The 25,429-nt window shown below is 40.8% G+C and overlaps 1 protein-coding gene across 8 annotated transcripts in view; it reads right to left on the bottom strand.

Moving 5' to 3' along the window:
• NEK4 (NIMA related kinase 4) overlaps positions 1 to 24,378 on the bottom strand; it is a 29,411-nt gene extending 5,033 nt beyond the window's left edge. Inside the window, exons 1-14 of one of the 8 annotated variants that reach the window (XR_004986784.2) lie at positions 24,104 to 24,378; positions 22,163 to 22,429; positions 20,397 to 20,594; positions 20,106 to 20,213; positions 17,346 to 17,500; positions 14,614 to 14,755; positions 12,123 to 12,515; positions 8,141 to 8,290; positions 7,425 to 7,574; positions 6,892 to 6,958; positions 6,077 to 6,186; positions 4,946 to 5,034; positions 2,658 to 2,993; positions 1,652 to 1,785 (exon numbers count right to left, since the gene is read on the bottom strand). Coding sequence is in view for 7 of the 8 variants with exons in the window: in XM_036430918.2 (XP_036286811.1) it covers positions 1,652 to 1,785; positions 2,788 to 2,993; positions 4,946 to 5,034; positions 6,077 to 6,186; positions 6,892 to 6,958; positions 7,425 to 7,574; positions 8,141 to 8,290; positions 12,123 to 12,515; positions 14,614 to 14,755; positions 17,346 to 17,500; positions 20,106 to 20,213; positions 20,397 to 20,594; positions 22,163 to 22,429; positions 24,104 to 24,196 (2,262 nt within the window). In the remaining variant the exon portion in view is untranslated. Of the gene's footprint in view, positions 1 to 1,651; positions 1,786 to 2,657; positions 2,994 to 4,945; positions 5,035 to 6,076; positions 6,187 to 6,891; positions 6,959 to 7,424; positions 7,575 to 8,140; positions 8,291 to 12,122; positions 12,516 to 14,613; positions 14,756 to 17,345; positions 17,501 to 20,105; positions 20,214 to 20,396; positions 20,595 to 22,162; positions 22,430 to 23,562; positions 23,658 to 23,742; positions 23,877 to 24,103 lie in introns of those variants that run through there. The other 7 variants (XM_036430920.2, XM_036430918.2, XM_045579082.1 and 4 more) reach the window with 7 other exon arrangements.
• Between the last annotated feature and the right edge of the window lie 1,051 nt (positions 24,379 to 25,429).

Genomic DNA, 25,429 nt, shown 5'->3' with positions numbered 1-25,429 from the left:
TCATAAACTCCAAGCAGGATCAGCTCGAAGAGATCTACATACAGACACATTACTGTGCTAAAAGCCCAAGACAAGGAAAAATGTTAAAAGCTGCAAGAGAAAAAATTACATCACTTACAAGGCAACCCAAATTACATTAACAGCTGACATCATACACAATGGCAGTCAGAAGGCGATGGGATAACATTCAAAATGCTCAGAGAAAAAATAATGTTAACCAACAATTGCATATCCAGTAAAGCTATCTTGCAAAAATGGTCAAATTTCCAGAAAAACAAAAACCACTTGTAGCTAGCAGATCCTCTTTAAAAGTGGATTCGTCAGGCTGAAAGCAAGAAACCCCAGGCAATAATTCAAATTATATGAAAACACAAAAAACACTGATAAAGGGAATCTATATTTATCTATATAATAGAGGAATAGGCAAATTAGCCAGGACACCAGCAGGGACCTCAGACCCCCCCTCGCCCTGTGGGGCTTGAAGGACCTCAAGCCACGCCCCCGGCCAGGCTCTGGGCTAGGAGACAGGCTGCGCCCCTCACCCAGCTCTAGGCTGGGGACCTCAAGCTGCGCCCCTGCCCAGCAGGACTTGATAGGGGACCTCAGGCCGCCTGGCAGGGCTTGGGGGGGCTTGCTGGGGGACCACAGGGTGAACCCTCCTCAGGCCATGCCCTATGCCCAGTGAGGGTTGACGGAGGACCTCAGGCTGTGCCCCCCCTGCCCCAATGCCAAGCCAGGGGGTCTTGGGCTGCATCCCCTGCCCGGCAGGGCTTGACAGGACCTCAGGTCATGCCCCCCCAGTAATGGGCCGGAGGGCCTGAGACTGCTGAGACTGTTCACCCCCCACCCCCGACCAGGAAGGGCTTCACGGGGGTGGGGCCAGCTGGATCTGGATCTCCTGCATTTTCAAAGTGTGTGCAGGTGGTGGTCAGGGTCTTGAATCTAGGCCCTGTGGCACACCCCAGACTCTAAAAGGAGGGCGATTTTCATATGGTGATGACACAAGCAGTTCCACGTCACCCCAGCTGCTCGGGGCCTCTGGGTAGTATATGGGTAGTATAGGAAGGTGGAAAGGTGGCTCTAGCCAGAGCAAAGGTGGTGCCGGCAGCCAGGGGAAGGAAGGCCCATTCTTGCACGAATCTTTGTGCATTGAGCCTCTAGTAAATATATATAAAACCCTAAGCAACCGTTTGACTGGTAGCTATGATGTGTACTGACCACCAGAGGGCATACTTAACACACAGGCATGGAAACATGGAATATGCATACTAGAGGCCTTGTGCACTGGTGGGGTCCCTCAGCCTGGCCTGCGGGGATTGGACCAAAACCAGTAGTCCAACATCCCCCAAAGGGTCCCGGGTTGTGAGAGGGTGCAGGCCAAGGACCTAGCAGTGCATGAATCCGTGCACCGGGCCTCTAGTTGTGTAAATAAAACAACATGCCTGCATATTGCTTCTCCTTTCTATTCTAAACTGATATTAAAAGCAACTGTATAATATATGTATAGAACAGTGGTTCTCAACCTTTCTAATGCCATGGCCCTTTAATACAGTTCCTCATGTGGTGGTGACCCCCAACCATAAAATTACTTTCGTTGCTACTTCATAACTGTAATTTTGCTTCTGTTAATGAATAGTAATAGGACACTCACCTCTCTTTTTAATTCATCCTCCTCTTCCAAAAGATCATACACCTGCTCTAAAAGCTGAATCCCCAGGCCCTGGATTACATCAGCTCTCAAGATTTCAACTATTCTTCTGATCTTTTCAGAACCTGGAATGATAGCTTAAAAGTAACAACAAAGACAGGGGAAAATGAGTACTTTCACGATGGCAGTAAGAAGAACGTAATGTGTTGTTTTTTTACAATCTTGTCATGTTAAGATCTTTTTCATTTTGACAAGAGTCTAGTTTAATGACTTCACGTATTTTCAATGACTAAAATGTATATAGGCATACTTCAGAGATATTGCAGGTTTGTCACACACATTTTTGGTTTTCCCAGTGCATGTAAAAGTTATGTTTACACTATACTGTGGTCAATGAAGTATGTAATAGGAATGAAGTTTTAAAAAATCATAGCCGGTTTGGCTCAGTGGATAGAGCATCGGTCTATGAACTCAAGGGTCCCAGGTTTTATTCTAGCCAAGGGCACATATCCAGGTTGCAGGCTTGATCCCCAGTGTGGGGAGTGCAGGAGGCAGCTGATCAATGATTCTCATCATTGATGTTTCTATCTCTCTCTCCCCATCCCTTCCTCTCTGAAATCAGTAAAAATTATTAAAAATAAAAAATCAATGTGTATACCTTAATTTAAAAATACTTTATTGCTAAAATTGCTAACCATCAACTGAGCCTGTCGAAAAAAATGGCATCAATAGACTTGCTCAGGGCAAGATTGCCACAAACCTTCAATTTGTAAAAAACTTCATATCTGCAAAGTGTAATAAAGTGAAGCACAATAAAACAAGGTATGACTATATATGAATGTATGCCTTATGTCTCATTAATACTTCCTAAACTTAAAATACACAACTGTCTAATTTGAAGAGAATCCATGTGAAAAATTCCAAACACGTATTTATTTACACTTATTTTTAAAAATCAATTTTCATGCAACTTTTCAGGAACACAACTGTTACATAAAACAAGATATACCTTTTATGGAGATATCCAAATGAAAGAATAAAAAGACAAAACAATTTGCAAGCATTAGCTGCTCCTTGGTTTGACACATTTCTCCAATAAACATGCTCTCCAGTTTGCTGTAAGAGAATAAACTGATCACCTAAAGGTAGCTCTTTAAAATGGAGTTCCTCTGCCTGTTCTGCAACTTTCCCATGAAGTATCAGTGTGTCCCGATACTTTCGATGAAGTTTAAATTCTGACACTGGATCAGGCACTGGGAAATCCTCACAGCTCTCTTTAGAGTCCAATTTTAGGGTCTGAGTCATCAGTTGTACCAAATCACTCATTTCACTTGATTGACCTTTCCTAGAAAAAAGAAATTCCCCTTATTATTATTATTAAATTAGCTTCATGAAAAGCTTTCATTGGAAAATGAGATGTCAAGGGTGGGGTGGCCGGGCAGAATTAATGGGGGAAAGGAGACATATGTAATACTATATATAATACTTTAAACAAGAATTTTAAAAATAAATAAATAAATAAATAAATAAATAAATAAAGAAAGAAAGAAGATGCCAAATAACCTTTAGGAAGTTCTGCTTCCCAATGGCCAAGCAAGCTCCTGCAGACAGACCCTTCCACAGGTAACAAGCATAAAGGTTGAACATAACACAGACGCCAACTATAGGAAGGCACTGGAGAATGTACAAAATCTGCGAACAGATTCTGGAGGGAAGCCAACACCTTTTACCCTAAGGGAAGGCCGTGGTGCTAATGAACAACAGAAAACTCAGTCTTTCTGGCCTGCAGAACCAAAGGACACAGTTTAAGACAGCCACTGCCACTAGAGAGAGAGAGGAATCTTGGAAAGGGGAGAGCCGGAAAGAGGAAGCCCCAGAATTCTACAAGTTCTGCCCAACTATCTCTAAATAACTTAACTGCATTCAAGTACAAAGCTCAAGAATATTTAAAGAAATAAAAATACCATGTTCTAATGAGAGAAAATTGGCAATGTCTGGAATCCAGTCAAAAATAACAAACATGCAAAGAAGCAAGAAAATAGCACACATTTGTGAAAAGAAAAGAAGCAGGTAATAGAAAAAGACCCAGAATCGATAGAATTAGTAAATAAATAATTAGTTATAAGTAATTAACTATAGAGTCATTATAAATATATTCCATATATGCAAAGTAAATGAAAGTATTAAATATTAAGGAGAGGCATGGAAAATATTTAAAAAGACCCAAATTAGCCCTGGCCAGTGTGGCTCAGTTGGTTGGAGTATCATCCTGTGCACCAAAGGATCACGGGTTCCATTCCTGGTCAGGGCACATACCTAGGTTTTGGATTTAATCCCAGTCAGGACACATACAGGAGGCAACTGATCAATGTTTCTCTCTCTCTCCAAAATAAATAAAAACATATCCTCAGATGAGGATCAAAAAAAAACAAAACCCAAAGTGAACATTAGAAATGAAAAGCACAATATGGCCGAAACCGGTTTGGCTCAATGGATAGAGCATTGGCCTGTGGACTGAAAGGTCCTGGGTTCGATTCCGGTCAAGGGCATGTACCTTGGTTGTGGGCACATCCCCAGTAGGGGGTGTGCAAGAGGCAGTTGATCGATGATTCTCTCTCATCGATGTTTCTAAGTCTCTATCCCTCTCTCTCCCTCTCTGTAAAAAATCAATAAAATATATTTTTAAGAAAAGAAAAGCACAATATGTTAAATACACTGGATGGGATTAACATATCAGACACCATACAGGGGTCTTCAAACTACAGCCCGCGGGCCACATGCGGCCCACAGAGGAGTCTGATCCGGCCTGCCAGGTTTTTTGGGCAGTGAGCGCAGCCGAGGTGTTACAGTAGGAATTAGTAGTTCATATAGTCCGGCCCTCCAGCTCTCTGAGGGACCGTGATCTGGCCCCCACTTTAAAAAGTTTGAGGACCCCTGCAAGAAAGGCTAGAATAATTCAACAATATCGCAACAGAACCTATGCAAAATGAAACAAAAGAAGTCTAAAAATATTAATACCATTGGTGAGCTATGGGACAGCTTTAAATAATTAAAAATATAACTAGAATTCTCTAGAAGGCAGGAGGGGGTCCAAAAAACATTAGAAAACATTTATAAAATTCTCAATGAAAATCAGATGTGCTCATTAAAAGAGATATTTTTAGCACTAGCATATATAAAAAACCATTTATAATGTTAGCAATGACAATACTACAGGTCTGACTACTACTATAAATATACACTTAGGGTTAATTCAAATAGAAATACTTTATGAAGAGAGAGAAAAATAGAACTTACCCTTCCCTGGAATCCCCATCTGATTTGTCAGTTGAACTTGTAGAAGAACTTAACTCCTCCTCAGAGAAACAATGGGTAAGTTTCCTTTTCTATTAATGTTTGGGAAAACAAAATTCCACATGACAACACAACCAGAATGCAATAAATGGAAAAGTCTTAGATGCAATGTCTAGTTACATTGTGCACTTATGTCCAATTTAACAGGAGAAACTAATGAATATAAAAATTGAAGTTATTTTACCTAAATCATGTCCTAGTTCACCCATGAAATTCACAAGTGAAGCCTGAGGAAACATCAAGGCCCTGGAAAGTCTCAGTTATGAAGACATTTCTTTTCCAGACAAGAGTGGACAAACAATTCTGGTGTTCCAACTCCTAAGCAGAGGGCTGGTACCATAAGGGATACTGGCATTTTAAGCTGGATAGAATGCCACCTAAATAAAAGCAACCTCAGTTTGTTCATATGTGAGATAATTACACACAAACCTTACAACTTTGGAAAATGGAAAGGACCATCTCAATTAGCGAAACAACTAAATCACAGGATATTGTTAAGGAAACAAATTTTGCCATGGAGCTGGTATTTATGAAGTTTACTATATTTGAAGCATAGCAACCTCCATCTTGTATAAAACTGTTTTTAAATTCTCTGCTATTGTTAGATAGTCCTTTGTTCTGTAAACTATGTCATTTTTAGACAGCCTCTTATTCTGTAGAATAACTGTTTTAGTTTGAATAATAGAACAACATAAAAACTTAACTGCTTGACCTTGCAAGCTAGCCATCTAACGTAATGGACAAATACTGATAATAATTCCCATATTCTTATGCCAAATGTTTATTCTTTATATACCCAAGATTACAAACTATCTGTAACAATAACTCACACAGAGCCCTTTGTAAAATCTGCAGACAAAGAGTCTGAAAGGTATAAGTAGAGAGAACTTCCTCTATTTGTTTGCTCAAAGATTTGAAAGAAACACTTCCCTCTGGGCTGTATGCAATAAATGACTCCTAATTAATTGGCTCATTAAGGCATCTTGTATCTCACTCGCTGATTTACGACACAACGTATTAGGCTTGCTAGGTGTAGACATGTCCACCTGTTCTCCTTTGAGCTAAGTAATGTACCTGAGCACAGCTTCGGTCAGAAGACAACCCTGGAGCAGGGGTGAGCTGGCCTTCCTCTTGTGGCTGTCCTGGCCCCGGAGCACTCAGAGAAGCTCTCCTCACTGAAGGGCCTGAAAAAGTGACCATCCCCAGCAGTGGTTTGCGATGGGCTGGCCTCAACAGAAGAGGGCACTGGGTATGGGAGATAACCCAGAAGGGCCAGCCCAGAAGTAACTCAGACAGCGGATCATCATCACTCTGTTACCTGACACTTCAAAGTTGAGCTCTAGGCCTACCAGCTCTGTGACCTTAAGCAAGATACTTAACCACTCTGAGCCTCAGCTGCAAAATGGGATAATGCTGACTACTTTTGACAGTTACTGTAAATATAAATTGAGATGCCCTTAAAATGTTTACCATAGTGCAGGAAACTTAATTAGCAATCAATAAATGGAAACTGCCAGTATTGTCTTTAGTTAATAGTAACAGAAATAATCACAGCACGTAGCCCGAGGCACCACCATTCTCCAAGTTTTCTCTCTCAGTTCCTGAGAAAACAGCATTTCCATGACATGGAAACAAATTAAACACTCAATTTCTTGTCTGAAACCTTCCAGGCATTACTGCCACTCAAAGCCGTCTTGCTCTCTTTTTAAAATTCTCTTCTATGCTGAATTGTTTTTAAAGGCTTGACTAAGGAATTTCAGAATTTCTTTCAAATCAGTTTCCAAAATGTATTACTATTGCTCGAAAATTCTTAACACCTCACTATCAGAACCAATACTTATGTCCACGAGTCAAACCTCCAAAAGACGAAGAAAAGAGAAGAACTTTACCTGAGGGGAATCTCTCTTCCTGTGACTGCTTTAGTCGCCTCCTCTCTCTTGCTGATAATGGCCGGTCCTTTTAAAGAAAGTCAGAATTATGTCCATTTCTACTCAATATTCTTACAATACCTACGATGCATGAAGTGTCATGCAGCTCTGTAGGAAAGCCCTTGCCAGGCCTTAAAGGAATGTCCATTGAGAGTAGTCTGCATCGGTTACAGCTACCAGCTAGGACCGATCACAGCAGCCCCATTCCTAGGAAGTACTGTACTCGTTTTTGGAAGGACAATTGGAGAATTTTGCATTTCCTCCATTCAGAATCTACTTGGTCTCCTAGTAAACCATACGTGACCATCTCTGGAACTTTAGAATCTGTCCACTTCAATCAGAGCTTCTACTAAGAACCACATATCTATTCCTCACAGTGCTTAAAGTAGGGCTAAGATATTTTAATACAAACTTCACAATATATGCAGGATTTCATAGCCAAAAAGCTTTATACTTTTTTTTTTTTTTTAATCCAACATATACCCCCCAGAAACCTTTGATGATGACGTCTCACTGCTCTGGGAACTGCTCACAGACTCAGGGATCACTCTGTCTTGGTTTTCAGCATCCTTTGGGGTTGATGTGGCTTCCACTTTTCCAACAGCAGGAAGAGGAGGCAAAAGTTGAGGCAGAGCCTCCCGGAACTTAAATATTTTTAAAAGAGGGGGAAATTATCAGTTTCATATGATAATGACAACCCACCTTCAAAGTACCCCTATTAGTTTCTTACATATTCAGCAATAATTTGCTCTCAAAAACGATAAAACACTGAATTTTCAGGGAAAGAAATTTTGCCTAAAGTGAAGTATTATTAGAGCATGCCTATGAAAGTTACTTCAAGGAATGGTGTAATATCTCAATTAAAGGGAAAAAAAAGAAATGAGATGTCAACCTGATTTTATACAGAAGATGAGGGAGAAAATACTCATCAATATAACAGGGAGTATCAGAGGTACTCATTAGCCTGTTTCTTTAACTCTCAATCTGTCCATCTTTGCTGGAAAAGACAAAATCCTTACTCTGCTTCCAAATTATCGACATTTGAAAAACTACTATCTTGACCTTGTTAACACTCCTCCTCCCCCCAATGTTTCTTGCATTTCTTGTGTACCTACTGGCAACTGCTAATCATTCTAAGTAGAACCTGAGCTTCCTAAAATATATTTCCCCAGCAGTAGCACAATGACTTAGTCAAGAGATCTCATCCAACCTGTCTTTTCTCCCCACTGTGTTCAATCTGTTCTCTTTTCTTCTGCCGTCGCTGTCGAGACAGGGAAGGCTCAGACCCAGAGCTGTGTGGCTGTAACCCTGGGTGGATTCTGTCCTGTTCTTCTATACTCCACTCACCAGCAACTTGATCCTTAAAAAATACACACACAAATACATACAAAATAATAAAATAGTCTTTTGAATTTCCAACCAGCCAAACCCTCTATACCTACTTTTGAAATTATAAATGAAAACGAAAAGAAGTTGTTTTTCTCAAAATAAATGTTTATTTACAGTGTTTATAGACTAGAAAAAAATGCTAAAATCAGTTATCCATATTTTCTAGCTTTTTTTCTCTTTTCCAAAATTAAAAATATAATTATTTTAATTATTCATATTGTTATTAACCTAAAACTACTAATGTTCAGAAAACTAAGAAATATTTTAAATGAAATCCAATTCAATATACACATAATTCCCAAGTAAACATGAATAATTTAGATGCACCATGAAAAATGCCTTTAAATCACCATGAAAAGAGCATTGAATTTGGAGTTAGATGGAGTCATATCTGAGAAATTTAATCTTCCAGAACCTCAGTTTCTTCATCCATATATAATTGGATAAAATACTTCACTCACATTTGTATGACTGTTGGGAGAATTAGGAAATACAGTGCACTAAAGTACTTAGAACTAAAGTACTTAGCACATTAAATACTCAAAAAAAAAAAAATCAGGGCTACTATGTGCAGTAGTGATGGTAAAATAACTTGCCTTTTAAGTTATATAAAGTTCACCAAAGGCTTAGTCTTTTTTTACTTATTTGTTTTTTAAAATCCTCACCTGAGGACATAATTTATTTTTATTGATTTTAGAGAGAAGAGGAGGGAGGGAAGAAAGGAGAAAACATCTGTCTACCTGAAACCTGAGTATGTGCCCTGCCAGGAATCACACCCAACATCTTTCAGTGCATAGATAATGTTCAACCAGCTGAGCCACCCTGGCCAGGGTAAGGACTTAGCATTTTATTGGGTAGCTATTTTAGAAACAAATTTCATACCAAACATTAAAATAGATATTTAAGCCCTAGCTGGTTTGGCTCAGTGGATAGTGTCAGCCTGCAGACCGAAGGGTCACAGGTTCGATTCTGGTCAAGGGCTCGTACCTTGGTCCTGGTCAGGGCATGTGCAAGAGGCAACCAATCAGTGTGTTTCTCTCCCATTGATGTTTCTCTCTATCTTTTCTTCTCTTCTACTCTCCCTAATGGGGGGGGGGGGCGGGGGGGGAGAAGAAAAAATATCCTAAGGTGAGGATTAAAAATAAAATAAAGTAGATACTTAAATTTTTCAAACAAGTTTTAAATATAAAAATATCTAGGTTTTCAAATAATTGAATATGATTCAATCAACAATTTTTTTCAACAATTTTTATCAAGAGCCTATTTAGTACATTTTTAGGAAGAAAAATTAACATAGTATTAATACAAGGTGAAATTGCTTCTAAGAGTCATTATCATTAAGATATCATCTAAAATTCATGTCCTCTAACAAATACAAAATAATGACTCCTGTAGATAATAATTTGTTAAATTTATTCTTTCAAGAGTACACCTAACATTATGTATAAAATTTAGTAAATGATTAGATTTTACAATATTATTACATAATATATAAGGTGAACAAGATGACCAAGATAATAAACAACGATTGATATAATTCTGAAGCATGAGGTAAATGTTTCTCTGTTGGTAGTAAGCATAGGCTGTTCAAAATAAAGCTTATACCAGTGTAAGAGTGACCGAATAAATGACTTAGGTGATTTCTCCATGAAATCCAATTGGTCTTGGAAAAAAAGGTTCTACTTTTAACAATAGTAACACAAAAAAGAAAATGCTAGACATAAAATTCTCTCAAACAAAAAATCTGCTCTAAAACCCTGATGTAAGCCCGGCTGGTGTGGGTCAGTAGTAGAGGGATTCGATTCCCAGGTAGGGCACATGCCTAGATTGTGGGCTCAATCCCCAACAGGAGGCAGCCAATCAATTGTTTCTCTCTCATCAATGTTTCTCTCTATATATCCCTCTCCCTTCCTCTCACTCTAAAAATCAATACTTAAGATATGCTTTTTTAAAAAGCCTTATATAACAAATTAATTTGATCAGGAATAAAACAAGGATGTTCCCGCTCAACACTTCTATTTACACACTGTAGTAGAGGTTCCAGCCAGAGCAATTAGGCAAGAAAAAGAAATAAAAACAATCCAGATTGGAAAGAAAGAAGTAAAACTACTCTGCTCACAGATCTTATATTCAGAAAATCGTTAAGGCATCCATTATAAAATAATTATTAGAACCAATAAAAGGGTTCAGTAAGGCTGCATGGTATAACATTAATATACAATAATCTGTATTTCTATACACAAGCAATGAACACTATGAAAATGAAATTAAGAAAACAATTCCATTTACAATGGTATCAAATGGATGGTTCATAGGTCCATTCTTTTTTTTTAACATATGTATTTTTATTTTACTTACTTATTTATTTTTTAAATATATTTGATTTTTTACAGGGAGGAAGAGAAAGGGATAGAGAGTTAGAAACATCGATCAGCTGCCTCTTGCACACACCCCACTAGGGATGTGCCTGCAACCAAGGTACATGCCCTTGACTGGAATCGAACCTGGGACCTTTCAGTCCGCAGACCGATGCTCTGTCCACTGAGCCAAACCGGTTTCGGCAATAGGTCCACTCTTTAAGATTTTTTATGAAAGCCTGGCCGGTGTGGCTCAGTGGTTGAGAGTGGACCTAGGAACCAGGAGGTCATGGTTCGATTCCCAGTCAGGGCACATGCCCGGGTTGCAGGCTCAATTCCCAGTGGGGGCATGTAGGAGGTACCGATCGATTATTCTTTCACATCATTTATGTTTCTATCTCTCCCTCTCCCTTCCTCTCTGAAATCAATAAAAAAGTATTTTTTAATAAAGTGAACTTGAATTTAATTTGACAGCCAAGCAGAACAAATAAGACACACACAACTTTATCTATAAGGATTCCAGTGTCCAGAGAAAGCTTAAGACTATATTTTGGTTTAATCCAATGTCTTTAAATGATAAAAGCATTATACTTGTTCTTTTCCATAAAAACAAAACTTTATTAAAATCATCTGAATATAAATGTATAAAAGTTTTGTTTATATAAATGTTAAGTAAAATATATAATGTATCAAATTCAAATATATATAGCATAGATTATAAAAATATAGTCAATATACCTATTAAATCTATTTATGAAATATTTTATACAAAAAGAGTAAAGTTAATTAAATGTTCTAGTTTTCTTTCTAATCCTCAGCTATAACCATGCTTCATCTAATTTAGGTTTCTTTCCAAGTTCAAGTAGAAGATGACCACTAAATGTACTTAGAATACATTATACAGTCTCTCAGTATCAAATCCTTCTGTTCCTTTTCTTTTTTGTTACCTTTTTTTTTCTTCTCTTCTCTTCTTCCTTCTCCTTTGGTTTCAACATATAAAATATTTGTTTTTATTCCTTAAGAAATCAGAAACTTCCTCCCTCTCTCCCTCCTTCCCTCCCTCCCTCCCTTCCTTCCTTCCTTCCTTCCTTCCTTCCTTCCTTCCTTCCATTTCACTAACTTTTCAAAAGCAAGAATAAGTGTAATTTATCTAAGTGTTGGAACTACCTATCATCCACTTGGAGGACTAAGGAAGAATGATGATACTGAAATAGGAAAGAAACACATATAAATAGCATGCTTCCACCAAGTACCTTATGCCAGGGCACCTAAGGCACCTAAGAATCCCTTGGGTCTCATCCTTTGGTTTCCATTATGTTTAAACTGGAACACTGAAGAGCTGATCTTCCTAAAACCACAACTGGAATACAACCAAACACAACCCACACCTCTGTAACCGCACTTCCCAGTCTCCTCTCTGAGATGAACACCATGCACACCGCTCACCTGGGCCTTTGGCTTTCGGTCTTTGTTTAGGGGCTGCAGAGGCTTCTCTCTCCTTTCCCCAGTGACACTGTTAGCGGAGCACGTAGAAATTGGGTTTCCAGGTCGAGTGCTGGATTTAGTGTTATCCTGCAGCCTCTCCTTCACTTGAGAAATATTACCTTTACCTTCTAGCTCATTAGAGGCACTTCTGCATCTTGGCTGATTCTCTTGAACTAACCCGTCGCTCAAGTTCCTTTCTGCAGGTAATATGTCAATGTTCACTCTGCTGATGGTAGCTAGTGATTCTGTGGTACTGCTCACGTCTGCTTTGCAGGTGTGGTCTTTCAAACTTGCAGGTGTCTTCAGGGGGTCAATGACTATGTGTTTCCCCTGGGATAAACCTTTGTCTTCATCCTAAGTGAAATGCTTCCAAGTTATTACAGCACTCTTTGCACCATATAAACAAATTAACTCAAAATGGAACAACAGGTTCCTTACAAGTTAAATGTAGGATTACCTGATGACCCAGCAATCCCACTCCTAGGTATATATCCCAAAGTTCTGAAAGTAGGAACTCAAACAGGTATTTGTGCACCAATGTTTATAGCACCATTAGTCACGATGACCAAAAGGTGGGAAAGACCCAAATGTCTACTAGCAGATGAATGGATAAACAAAATGTGGTATACATACAGTGGAACATTATAAAGCCATAGAAAGGAATGAAGTTCTGATACATGTTACAACGTGTATAGTCCTTGAAAACATGCTAAGTGAAATAAGTCAGACACAAAAGAATAAATATGGCATGGTTCTACTTATATAAGATATTTAGAACAGGCAAATTCATAGAGGTTAACAAGGCCTGGGAGTGGGGGAAAATGTAGAGTTAGTGCTTAATGGTTACAGTTTCTGTTTGGAATGATGAAAGTGTTTTAGGAGATAGTGGTCATGGTTGCACAACACTGAGAATATAATGAAGGCTACTAAATGGTACACTTAAAAATGGCTCTCCCAGCCGAAACCGGTTTGGCTCAGTGGTAGAGCGTCGGTCTGCGGACTGAAAGGTGCCAGGATCGATTCCGGTCAGGGGCATGTACGTTGGTTGCGGGCACATCCCTGGAAAGGGGTGTGCAAGAGGCAGCTGGTCGATGTTACTCTCTCATCGACGTTTCTAGCTCTCTATCTCTCTCCCTTCCTCTCTGTAAAAAATCAATAAAATATATTAAAAAAAAAAAAAATGGCTCTCCCAGTCAGAGTGATTCAGTGGTTGAAGATCAACCCATGAACCAGGAGGTCTCGGTTTGATTCCCAGTCAGGGCACATGCCTGGGTTGCGGGCTTGACCCCTAGTGGGGGACATGGAAGAGTCAGCCGATCAATGATTCTCTCTCATCATTGATGTTTCTATCTCTTTCTCCTTTCTCTTTCTCCTTCTCCCTTCCGCTCTGAAATCAATAAAAACATATATATGTATATTTAAAAAGTTAAAGATAGAATTACCAAATTTCCAGTCCTAGTCATATACCCAAAAGAACTGAAAACAGGCCCTGGCCAGGTAGCTCAATTAGTTAGAGCATCGTCCCACTACACCAAAGTTTCAGGTTTGATCCCCAGGTAGGGCACATACAAGAACCAACCAAGAATGCATAAATAAATAGAACAACAAATTGATGTTCTCTCTCTCCTAAATCAATAAAATTTAAGGATTAATCACTAAGAAAAAATAAAGAATTATACACAAATGTTCATAACAATAGCCAAAAGGTGAAAACCACCCAATGTCTTATCAATGAATAATTGGATAAACAAATTGTGGAATATACATACAATGAGATTATTCACACACATATATAAATGAAATATTGATACATGCTATATGGATGTACCTCAAAAACATTGTTAAGTGAAAGAAGCTAAGACACAAAAGGTCACAGATTGTATGATTCCATTTATATGAAATATCTAGAATAGGCAAACCCATAAGAGACAGAAAACACATTGGTGGTGGTTTTCAGGGGCTGGATAGGAATGGAGATAACTAATAAGTATGAGGTTTCCTTTGGAGTGACGTGAAGACGTTTTGGAACTAGATAGAGGTGATGGTTTCACAATACTGTGAATGTACTGAATGCAATTAATTGTTCACTTTAAAATGGTTAACTTTGCTATAAGGGGTTAATGGGGGGGAAAGAGGGACACATGTAATAGTTTGAATAAATATTTTTTTAAAAAATGGTTAACTTTGTTATATAAATTTCACCTCAATAAAATAAATTCTTAGAATAAAGTTATTATAGCACTGACTTCATGAAGTTTGACAGCCCACTTTGAATAAAGTGAGCTGAATGAAATCACCTTCACCAGCATTCTTTCTCTATAATAAATACACAATTAATTACACAACAGAATCTCCAGTAAAGCCTAATCACTTAACACAAAGTAACTTATTTATATAATCTATCATTTTAATACAGTTTCTAACGCATGTATCCTTTTAAAAAGAAACATACCATTACATATGTCTTGGAGCCCTCAGCAGGCTGTGGTTGGGGAGGGACTACTTCATGATTGGATTCAGCCTTTCCAGAAACCACTGAAGAAACAGGCTTGGATTTAGAGTCACCATTTTTAATATTATTTTTGGAGGTTTTTCTTTATGAGGAAGAAAAGAAAAAGTTATCGATATAATGAAGATGAAGTTTCCTTCATTATATTATCAATATATTGAAGATGACAAATATATGAGAAAATGTGTGTATGTTTAATATTCCCTTGCAGAATTGCTTAATTTATAGAGAACAGCCTTTTAAAAACCAGGGGTAATTCTACAAAACACTTGACCAGTACTCCTCTAAAACAATCAAGGTCATGAAAAACAAGGAAAATGAAAATTGTCCCAGACCCAACCTAACTAAGGAGACATGAGGACTACATGTAATATGACATCCTGGATTGGATCCTGAAACAGAAAAAGGGCATTAGTGGAAAAAGGGGGGAAAGCTGTCGCAAGTCTGGAGTTTGTTTAGGTGACAATAAGGTACTGATGGGGGTTCTTAGTACTAACAAATGTACCACGGTAATGCTAAGAAGAGAAACTCAATGGCAGGCATACAGAAAGTCTCTGTACTATCTCCAACTTTTCTGTAAATACAAACATTTTCCAAAATAAAAATCTTTGAGAAATTGCCCTGGCTGGCTGGCTCAGTTGGTTGGAGCATTGTCCGTGTTCTAAAAGGTTGTGGGTTCAATTCCCAATCAGGGCACATACCTAGGTTGCAGGTTCAACCCCTGGTCAAGGTGCATATGGGAGGCAACTGGTCCATGTCTGTCTCTGTCTCTCTCTGTCTCTGTCTCCTCCTTCCCCCACTTCCTCTAAAATCGATAAACATACTCTTGGATGGGATTAAAAACAAATTCTGAGAAATTGCCTCACATATATAAGTATCGGGATAATTTTCATCTTCAAGTTTCATATGTTTGAAATACTACCACAACTCCTTTGCCAAGTTTGAGAGTAAAAATGATTGATAATACTCAGCCTTGACTTGCAGAATAAATATATATAGAAATAATATCCCACTGTTCTAGTGTGACGTTTCTACAATGGGGATAAGCCTCTGGAAAATTCAAGGGAAGCATGAAGACCAGCATTGGAGATTGAAGGTCAAAGTTCTGTTTGGTGGAAAATTAGAGACAAAGTAAACAAAAAGGTAGTCCTTTATCCCTGGGGACTGGTCTCCCAAATTTAACCCGTTATAAAGCAGAGGTGATGAAGGCCTTCCTTAGCCTCAAGGTTTAGATTCTGGAATACCTGCTCAGTGAAGGTAGGACCTGCAAGTCATAAAAAATATTTCTTTTTATCTTGAGAAGTCATGAGTGGAGAGGGAAGCTTATGAAGGTCTCAGAAACCTGAGCACTATATTTTAGATGTGACTATTATATCATACTAGGGACCGGATGCACAAAGATTCATGCACAGGTGTGGGTCCCTCAGCCTGACCTGCACCCTCTCCAATCTGGGAGCTCTCAGGGAAGTCCTCTCGAATCCGGGAGTTTCTTCTGTCTTTGCAATCATATGAACAAATTATCTGAGACCCCAACCCAGTTTGGTTTGTTGCTCACAGAATAATAAAGGCTTTTTTTTTTTTTTTTTGCTTTGCTTCATTGGTAGAGATTTCCTGGAAGTTTTAGGATACCTTCCCTTTAATTTTTCATAGACACTCTGATTTTACTGATGTCTCTCACCTTTGCTTTCCCTCCATTCCCACCCGCAATAGTAACTTGCTCCAGGCTCACTTTGTTCTAGTGTCTAGGAGATCCGTCTGCCAGCAGAACGATTCCCAGCATTCCTAGTGCTCCCTGCACTCTGGGCTTCCACTTCCAGTGCCGGGGCTGCCACCAGAATGACTATTCCCAGAATTCCTGGTGCTCCCCACACTCTTTGTTTTCCCTTCCTATTCTGTCTCCGTCCCATGGCCTCTAGTTCTGCCAAGTCCTCCAAGCTGCCAGCTCTCCCTCTCTGCTCTTCATCTGGTGGCTTGGGGAGCCAAGTTCCCCAAGCCACTCCACTCTCCACTAGCTCTCCTGCTCTGCTTTCTACCCAGTGCCTATGTATGTAAATTAACCTGCCATCTTTGTTGGGTTAATTTGCATACACACTCCTGATTGCTGGAGACTGTAACAGAGGTACAGTCAATTTACATTTTTCTCTTTTATTATATAGGATAGTAAATAATGTAATAGGTTTCTTAGATAATCTCTCATTTTAATATGGTTTCTAAAATACATGTCTTTTTAAAAGAATCATATTCAATATGTCTTGGAATCCTCTGAGGAATGTTAAAGTGATTCTCTAAATCACATGTGTCAAACACAAGGCCCGCGGGCCAAATCCGTCCCGCCAGGCCTTGCAATGTGGCCCGCACCACGCTGTCATCACTGCACTCCACTGCGTTTCCATCACAATGACAGTTTATGACTGTTCAGTAAACCATTCGGCCCGCGATTTAGGCTGGATTTTAGATTTTGGCCCCTTCTCTGATTGAGTTCGACACCCCTACTCTAAATGGTTCTCTCAATTTCTGATTTTAGCAATTATGCAAACTCAACATATGTTCTAATTATGCAATTTCACTTCAATTTAAAAGGAACTCACCATAAATGCTTGCACATTAAAATTATAGAAGCCACCCTCTTTTATTCAATCTATATAGCCCAGTTACTTGCAAGGGAATTATCTTACGCCTTTGTGGCCTCCAAAAAGAAGTAGATTTGGCGCTTTATGTAAGGCTGCCTCAGGATGCTCCTTACAGAGGGTCTTTCTTCAGGCCTTTTGCTCAGCATTGTCCTTATCAGTTCTGCCAGCTCTGGGCTATAATCTTTCGGCATTGGTGGCAGCTACAAAAAGAAATAATACTACAATTATGACTAATCATCTTGTGAGACAAAGTAAATGAAGGGAGAGTTTTCCAATACTTATTTTAAGCCACATTATCCACATAAGCATAAAATAACCAGTATTAGTCTATAGGAAGCATACTGATGTCCTGCTTATAACAGCAAGTTGTAAGGTTGTAATAGTACATTCTTCCAAACCAGCATTCCTATTTAATTTCTCCCTCCTTCAGAAATAAGGGCATGAGACATCCTGTCAAGATGGCAGTAGAGGTAAACATGGTACTCACATCCTGGCACGGCCACAGTAAAATTACAACTAACCTACAGAACAACCAGTATTCAGAACCACCTAAAATCTGGCTGAATAAAAGTCCTACAACTAGGAAATTAAGAAGAAGCCACATAGAGACTGGTAGGAGGGGAGGAGATGTGGAACTGGCTGGTCCCATACCAATGTGTGGCGGTTAAAAATCTGGAGGGATAGTTCGGCTGCAGAGTTCTTCCTGAGGAGCAATAGATTCCAGACACAGACCAGGCCCCCAGCCCAGGGTTCCAGTGCCAGGAAGAGAGTCGCCATAGCCTCTGGCTATAAAAATCAGTAGGGATTGAGGCCTGGCTGGAGTCCCACTTAAAGGGCACACACAGAGATTTTACTCAGACAGACTCACTGTCTGAGCTCCAGCACTGGGGCAGCAGCTTGAAAGGCACCAGGGACATACAGGGAGAAACTGAATGGTTGGCATCAGGTTGACAGCTGGGGAGGGGCAGTTTCTAGACAAAAGTCCTGGCAAAGGCCACTGTTCCTTTGATGAGCCATCCTCCCACAAAGCTGGCAGGTGGGCCTCATATCTGAGTTTCCATCAACCTCACTCACACTGTTTGCTTTACCCTGGTGACTCCCTGAGGCCTTGACCCATCCAACTTCTGAGCCCACTCAAGCTGTTTCCATTGGTTTTTACATAAGAACAGCTATCTTGGCTCTTGCTTCAGATTTTCCTAAAACCTCTCAAAAAAAGCAGCATCTGGCCTCAGTAACCACTTAACTGCCTGCCTGATCCCCCTAATTGCTCACCTGCCTGCCTGATTGCCCCTAACCACTTGCCTGCCTGTCTGATCAACCCTAACTGTTTGCCTGCCTGGCTGATTGCCCCTAACTGCCTCTGCCTTGTCTCTCCCCCTCCCACCCCACAGCTTCATCTGGAAGGTTGTTTGGTCTAATTAGCATATTATGCTTTTATTATTATAGATGTGTGTATATGTGCATATATATATATATATATATATATATATATATATCTCTATATATCTAGAGTTATAGCTATATAAGACAAGACAAAGCAGGGAAAGCCATGTACCAAATTGTTGGCAATGGTTATCTATTAGGGATTAAAATGGATAGGAGAGGGGAATTTCATTCCTTTCTTGTTTGATTCTTTAAATAGTGTAATTATGGAAAATTTTTACTTCTTTTGTATTTTTAAATATCTAATTTTTAAATACTAAACAATTTAATGTTTCTCAAATTTAAAAATTAATTTTGATTAAATTAAATCAGTACGTCACTTATCACCTTAAACTTGTTGGTATATGGATGCCTAACACTACAGAGGGACTAACCTCATGGAACTAACATACAAAGTTGGTCACTCTAGTAGTATCAAAGGAACAAGCTCAAACAGAATGGACTCATTTTAATTAATTAATTATTTATAATATGTTTTTATTGATTTTAGAGAGAGAGATAGAGATAAAAACATTGGAAAGAGAGAAACATCGATCAGCTGTCTCCTGCATAACCCCTACTGGGGACAGAGCCTGCAACATGGGCATGTGCCCTGATTAGGCATCGAACCAGAAAACTCTTGGTTCAAGGATCAATGCTAACCACTGAGCACACCAGCCAGGCAAGAATGGACTCATTTTAAATGGGACTCATCCCATACATATATATACATATATATACACATATATACATACATACATATATATGTATATATGTGTGTATATATATATATACACACACATACCTAAGTGACCATCCTACCGGTAGCTAAGAAGTACACTGACCACCATGGGGTAGACGCTCAACACAGGAGCTGCTCAGCTGCTGTGACTTGGCAGTTGCAGTTCTCAGGTGATTCACCCGGAACCAGAGAGAAGGGAGCTCTATTCCAGGGTGTGTCACCCAAGAAGCGCCTTCTCACAATCCGGGACCCCTCAGGGGATGTTGGAGAGTCGGTTACAGCCCAATCCCCGCAGGCCAGGCCAAGGGACCCCAATGGTGCATGAATCCATGACCGGGCCTCTAGTTTAACCATAAGCTGCTTAGGAGAAGCTACCAATAGTCCCTTAGGGCACCTGCACATCCGGTGGCTATATGTAATGGTTTTCAAAAAGCCAATTCCTTGGAGCCATTAAGCCATTTTTACAAATTATTAAATGATCAATTCCTTCTCCTTTAGTTCAACCTTCCCCACAGAAGAGACCCTGGTTCTTCATTATCCACCCAACAATACCGATTACTCACATTTGTCAGTAGCAACTTACAATGCTGCATTAAATTAACATTGCTTTTTAAAACAATTAGTTCCAGAATGTTCTTTACCTTTCCTTCAATAATCCGATAAACTAAAGAATTCATGTCTTTTGCATTGAAAGCATGTTTGAGGGTGGCCATTTCATAAGCACAGCATCCCAGAGCCCAAACATCAGACTAGAAAAGAAAAATAGTAAATGGTTATATATCAGAATGCCTCATTTACATTTTTCCTCCTAAAAAAGAAATGACGTTTTCCTTACACCAATTCACAGAGAATTCTTTGACATAACTATATTGATGAGCTTTGAAATTATGAATACTGTCCTAGAGACAAGGTGAGCTGGCATACTGTCCTACCTTATAGTTGTAGGGCTTGTTTGAGAACAATTCAGGGCTCATATAGTAGGGGGTGCCGATGAGGGTGCTAGCCATGTCACAGTGGTTCTCTAATACTCGGGCAATTCCGAGGTCACCCACTTTGATGATGTTTGTTCTCGTTAGGAAGACATTTTGAGTTTTCAGATCTCGGTGAAGGATGTGTTTTTCATGTAAATACTGAAAAGAGAAATAAAATTTCACTAAGTATAAATATACCTACCTACTTATTTACTCCTGACTTCTTATATACCATTAATAATTACATGAGTTAAAGTGCCATAGTTATCTACATATCAAAACACTATTGTTCTATAGTCTCTAAATAAAAAGTCTGACTTACAACTTTTCAAAGTAAAAAAATTGCCCCAGCCAGGTAGCTCATTTGGTTAGAACATTGTCCCTAATGCCAAGGTTGCATGTTCGATCCCTGGTCAGAGCACATACAAGAATCGACCAATGAATGCATAAATAAGTGGAACAAAAAGGCAGTGTTTCTCTCTCTCTTTCTCTCTCCCTTCTTCTCTCTCTAAAATAAATCAGGAAATTAAAAAATATTATACATTAAAATAAAATAAAACGGGTGAGCTCAGCAATAGCAAATGTGCTGGCAGCAATGGCAGTGGAGTGGGCAGTGCTGGGCAGAGCGGGCTGGGGCAAGTACATGATGGTGAATACACTGTCAAGTCCAAGGTGTGGAAATCCACTCCACCGGGCCTGGGCAGGGGCCCACACTCCCACCTGCAAGACCTGAACGACATCACCCACAATGTCCACTGCAAGAACCACCGTGTCTGCAGACTCAACAAAAGCCACATGCTCCCCCATGGTCCCCGGCTGAGTGAACCTGGCCCTGACTCCTGGGCCACCTTGGGGGCCTCAAAAGTTCACTGATAGGCTCAAGAGAATTTCACAGGAGTACCCAGCACAGGCAAATCCTGGGTACCTGGGGTTCCCCAAATGCTCAGCAGCCCCCCACCACACACCTGTGTAATACAGAAATATATTAAAGGTGGACAACTGCTTTTTAAAAAGGTAAAAACATTAAATTCCAGTACCCTTCACAATTGTTCATTAACCATTATACCATTTAGTGCTTACAAACTCCCACTGAGGAGAAAAAAACAACTTTACAAGGTCAGAGGCACTTTCCTCTCAAATTCATAGAATCTTCAGCTTAATAATAATATTTTCAAATACAACAAGTTCATGTTTATTTAGAGAGAGTATCCTAGAATTTAAACCACAAGGTCAATTAATGCTGGACAAGTCTGCCCATATCCAGAGTATTTCAGAAACAGTCTAGCTACGGAATGCGTGTATATTCAACCACAAACATGTTTTACATTTCCACTCACTTTGTCAAGGGTTAAAGCCCAAACCCAACAGCTTAGGCATGTCCATTAGCCCAACCACCTCTCAGGATGACACAGCTGACCAGCTGGTAACAAACAAGGTCATTCTTCGCTCTCTGTCAACTCAGGGCCCTTAAAACGGACTTTGGTATAAATATTAAATGAATGGAGAATTGGCTTTTCCCCCAATTAGACATGAAATCCATGTCCACTTCAATATGGATATCACACATTCAGAAACATTCCAATGCTACAACAGGAGCAACTGGATCCACTTCACAAATGGATTTTCAAAAAATTACATTTTTTTCATGTACACATTTTGAGAAGAATCTCCCTAAAGTCCACCCTGGCCCCTTGGGGCAACCAGAATTCCGTGAGTCTGGACAGTACCTGCAGGGCCATGGCGATCTGGACAAACCACTCCACCACCCGACTCTCAGGCAGAAGCTGCCCTTTCTGCTCCTTGAGCTTCCGGTACAGGTCACCTCCCTCGCAGAAGCCCATGACGATGTACAGCAGACCGTCCCCGCCCTCCCAGGACTCCTTGTAGGTGACGATGTTGGGATGCTTCAGCTGGGACAGGAGCTGGGCTTCTTGTTCGGCAGCTCGCCGCTCTCGGCTGGAGGCATTTCGCAGGTTCAGCTTTTTGATGACATACTACAAAGAAAACACGTGTTTTTACAATGCATGAATAAACATACAGCTTTATAGGTTCAGAAGTATTTAGCACTCTCCTGAATGTCCTCAAAATTAATCTTCTAGAGCAGTGTTTCCCAAACTTTTGACATACGTGTACCCCTTCTATAATTTTTGTAACACTGAGTATCCCTCGTACTCATGAGAACATAGAATTAGGCACAGCTAAGCATGGTGCAGTGCATATTCCCACCAAACTCTGGTGCAATGCGTACCCCCATCCCTGGGGGTATGTGTTCCACACTTTGGGAAACACTGTTCTAAACCTGTCCAATCACCTAATCATTTTATTATTCAAAAAGCACAAAATTGAGGGGGGGAAAACCCTGCTCTCACTAACAGTACTTTTTATAGGTCAGACTAATAGCAGGGTAGTCACCAAAAAAAATTCTTCAGACAGAATGGATCCATGCAACCCATGGATATTAAGTTTTCAAAGGGATCCATAGCCCAATAAGGTTAAAAATCATTGACCCTCAACATACAAAATTATTCCCACTTAAAAAAAAAAAAATCAATATCCTCTCACACCTGATACACTACCCTCAATCAATCAAAAGACCACACAGTTATTATTCAACAAACACATATTTAATTGTGCTTTGTAAAATGTAATCTGCCCAAATGTGAGGGGCTATCCTCAACTAAAAAAAACAACAACCAATGACTCCTTCGCTCACACACACACACCTTTACCTACTGAATAACTGTCTTATGCCTGAGCTTTTGTTCCAGGCAGAGTAACCAGCATCTGAGCCAAGGAAGAGTAGGTGAGAGAGCCTTCTTATACTTCGGTGGGCATCTGTAAGCTTGCCTGGGGCAGCCCCATGGTGTTGGTGTGACTAACGGCACCTCCTTTCAGTTTCAAATTTGTCCAGCCTGTCCAATATATTCTATGGTCAACTTATTTATAAACCACATTAAAAAACTGGCTCCTTACCCTGAAGCTGAGATAAAGTGCTTTAAGGAAAAGAGTAACACTACACCCAAGTTTTAGAGCAATCGCTAAGATTGCAATGAAAGGGATGGATTGGAGAAGAGCAAGTCGTGTAGCAGGAGGGACGAACCAGTGGGAGGCCTGGACAATCGTTTCCCTGGAGATAAAGATGTCCTGGCGTGGGGTGGTACCAGTGGAGATGGAGAAGAGCTTGCCTGCTTAGTGGACAAATGAATGGGGGTGAGGGAAAGAGGAGAATCAATGGTGAGGGGAAGAGGGGAGCCAATGACTCCCAGGTGCCCAGCATGACAACTGGCTGGCTGGTGGTGCTACTCACTGAAATAGGGACCATGGGACAAGTTTGGCAGAAAGGTGATGAGATGAGGTCTAAGTATGCCCACTAATCTCCAGGTCATATGCATGGGGCCCGTCCTTCAAGGAGTAACATTTGCCAGGCGCTGTGTTAGGTCCTGAGAACGTTTGCTCCGGGAAAGTGTACATCAAGCACACCAATGAATTCACAAGAGAAGTACGGGGTGTTCAGGTGCATATTACAGGAAGGTATGGCCTAGTCTCAGTGGACTGGGACACTGGCCCTGAGGGAGTGCCCTGCAGACCACCCCGGGATCTAACGTTTGGACAGAGCAGGCGAACCCCTGCGTGTTCCCCGCCCCCTGATGGGCCCCAGCTCCGCCGACCTGCCTGCCGTCCCGCCGGTGCCTCACGAGCGTCACCTCCCCGTAGCTGCCCCTACCAACGACCCGCAGGTAGCAGTAGGCGGCCAGGGGCATGTTCCCGGGTGCGGCGCGGCAGCGGGCCACAGCGAAGGGCCCAGCTCATGCCCGAGAAGCTGCCGGGCCGGAGGCTGCCGAGAGGGCCCGGCTGAGCCGCGAGCGCGAAGGCCAGGCCCACGGAGACGCCGCTGCCATAGCGATCCCCGCCGGCGCCGCTCTGCGCATGCTCCTGCGGCCCGCGGGGCTCCGCCGAGCTTCCGCCGCCCCCGGAGGACCCGCCATAGAGCCGAGGCGCCAGGCGGCCAGAGCGTCTCCGCGGGGCCGGCGCTCACTCTCCGCTCCACCGCCCAGAACTCCCGGGTTGCCGGCTAAAATACAGTCATGGGAGCTGCCCGCTTGTGGAGCATTTGTTCTAAGTGCCTGGCGAATAGTGATCATTCATTTTAGGAGTATTTATTGCCCATCCACCACGTGGCAGGCTGACAAATTCCCTCCTGGAGCTCCCATTCTAATGGGAGTAGGTGACAGACTGTACTCTTGTCACTTTCCCCCTCCATCCCCCTCCAGCAATCCATCTTATTTTTTAATCATTGCCATGTAAATTGGATATATCAATACGCTTAACTCCTAAACATTTTAGCTGTATTGAGAAGTGCAAAGAAATCCATTAGGATCCCAGCCAGCCCCCTGCATTAAGTGACCTGACCAAACTCTGGCTTGGCTTCCAACAGCTTGAGGCAGTAGCCCTGGGAGGACCCACCCTGGCCCGCATTAAAGGCCTGCATTTTACTAAATAAATAAATAAATAAATAAATAAATAACTTTAAAAAAAGCTTGCAATTGTTAAACCTTCCTGTGTCCCTTTGAGGAGATAGCTATGTTAATAATCTACAGCCCACGAGTGTCTTTCTCAAGGACCTGAATTCATCTCTTTGAAATAAAAGATTTCTTCTGTCTACCAATTTTTGTCCAGTTGAAGCAATATCGCCCCGTTGGAAATACAATAAAAGGCTAATATTGCTAAGTGTGTAGTCATCCAGTTAGCCGTTCAACCAAATCAAAGTGTAATATGCTAATGATATGCTAAGGCCACTCAACTGTTTACTATGAGATGCACTGACCACCAGGGAACATATGTTCTGACCCGTAGGTTAGCTTGCTGCTGGAGTTCGGTGGATGGAGATGGAGTGAGATGGGCCAGACATGTCCTGGAGCCCTCCTGCAGTCCCTTCCTGGCTGGCCAACCTCCTGCATCCCTCCCCAGCCAGATTGTGCACTGGTGGGCTTCAC

This window comes from Pipistrellus kuhlii, unplaced genomic scaffold (genome assembly GCF_014108245.1).
Source record: "Pipistrellus kuhlii isolate mPipKuh1 unplaced genomic scaffold, mPipKuh1.p scaffold_m20_p_11, whole genome shotgun sequence".
In the NCBI taxonomy this organism is placed as follows: domain Eukaryota; kingdom Metazoa; phylum Chordata; class Mammalia; order Chiroptera; family Vespertilionidae; genus Pipistrellus; species Pipistrellus kuhlii.
The sequence above is the reverse complement of the archived record's forward strand: the minus strand, read 5'-3'. Positions and strand labels throughout refer to the sequence as shown.